Source organism: Crocodylus porosus, unplaced genomic scaffold (assembly GCF_001723895.1).
Source record: "Crocodylus porosus isolate Cpor-Errol unplaced genomic scaffold, CroPor_comp1, whole genome shotgun sequence".
Classification (NCBI taxonomy): Eukaryota; Metazoa; Chordata; order Crocodylia; family Crocodylidae; genus Crocodylus; species Crocodylus porosus.
The window spans coordinates 110,109,547-110,111,055 of NW_017728947.1; the positions used below are offsets into that span (position 1 = coordinate 110,109,547).

At 49.6% G+C, this 1,509-nt stretch overlaps 1 protein-coding gene across 1 annotated transcript in view; it reads right to left on the reverse strand.

Moving 5' to 3' along the window:
* DHRS7 (dehydrogenase/reductase 7) overlaps nucleotides 1-648 on the reverse strand; it is a 36,267-nt gene extending 35,619 nt beyond the window's left edge. Inside the window, exon 1 of the mRNA XM_019550923.1 lies at nucleotides 600-648. Coding sequence (XP_019406468.1) covers nucleotides 600-633 — 34 coding nt within the window. The 5' untranslated portion in view covers nucleotides 634-648. The remainder of the gene's footprint in view (nucleotides 1-599) is intronic.
* Between the last annotated feature and the right edge of the window lie 861 nt (nucleotides 649-1,509).

Here is a 1,509-nt window from a genome sequence, read left to right on the forward strand (position 1 = left end):
TAAAAGGCCACCAGGTTGGTCTGACAGGACCTGCCACTGATGAACCCATGTTGGTTGCCCCTAAGCATGCAATCTCCTGCTGGCCCCTCCTGGATGTGTGCCAGCATAATTTTCTCGAACAGCTTGCCTAGGATCGAGGTAAGGCTAACTGGTCTATAGTTTCCCAGGTCCTCCTCCTTCCCCTTGAGTTTTCCTAGATCCTGCACACTGCAACTCCTGTCAGAGCCAGAGAGTCTGTTCATCAGTACACCCAGAGAAGTCTCAGGAGCTCGGAAAAGACGGGCCCCTTTTGTTTCCCTGATTATTCATGCATCCAGGTATTTAAATTATATACCCCCAAAAATATTCACTTATGGGAGTGGACCATTATTTTGCCTTTGGACAAATTCCTCAAAGCTGAAACATGCCTGATGTACATACTAATGTGGATGTTTACAGCAGGAAAGAGACCTTGGTTCATGTTGAAATGGGGCGTGTCCTTTATCCTTAAAGAAGTCTTTAATAGTAGGCAAAGCGAACCTGAAGTTAAACAAATTACTGTTAAATCACCTGCAATTCTCTTCCTGAATCATCAGTTTGACCTTTACTTCTCTACTCACCAGTGGCATCTTGTCTCTTATCTTTATAGGCCATGCACCTGCAAGACACGCCAAACAGCAGTATTTTCTGCCCCTGTAGTATTCCTGTCTTTGGTGGGCTCTGCACACTCAGGGTAGATATGCACCTTACAGACCAACTAAGATAATTGCAAAGCACAAGCTTTCCTTTGTAAAGCATGCGGAGCTGTCTGCCAAACTGAGGTCTCAAGTAATCAGCTTGTTGCCCCAGGAACTAGACTGCATTCCCATTACCTTCTGAGTCTTTTTGGAAAAGCAAGTTTGTGATACCAGAGCTTCCTACAAAGGCCTGCAGAAGAAGTCATTTCTAATCAAATAACTGAGACTATGTTGGTCGGACCTCCTCAAGAGCAGACAGGCCGTTTCGACAGCCTACGCGCTTTGGAAGACAGAAAATGAAGGTCCTGTGAAGCTACAGAAAACTATGGAAACCCCAACAGCAGTCAGCCAAGGAGAGGGATGCAGCAACTGCCATATGAACGGCCATCAACTGGGTCAGATCACAGGGGTGGAGAGCGGACGCGGGAAGGGAAAGCGAGCTGGGTCTGAGCACCATTTCCCCCTTGGCAGCCTCCAGCACAGGCCAGGTACCGACACCACTCTTCCACCACTACCACCGACTGGAAACCAGTCTGTACCCGCCACACACAAGTGGCGCACAGACTGGTCTAGACATGGCAGAACCCACCCCCACAGATAAATGCACGATGCGTTCACTGCCCAAATTACGCTGCTTACAGAAAATGGTGCAACTGAGACCGATTCCACCATGGGCTTTTTGAACGTCTGCACCTAGCCTGAAGGCGCAGCACGCTCCCGTTCGGACGCAAAAGCAGCCCGGGCTCCAGGGCGCCACAGCGGTGATGGGATGGGGCCCCTGGCAGCCCAACGT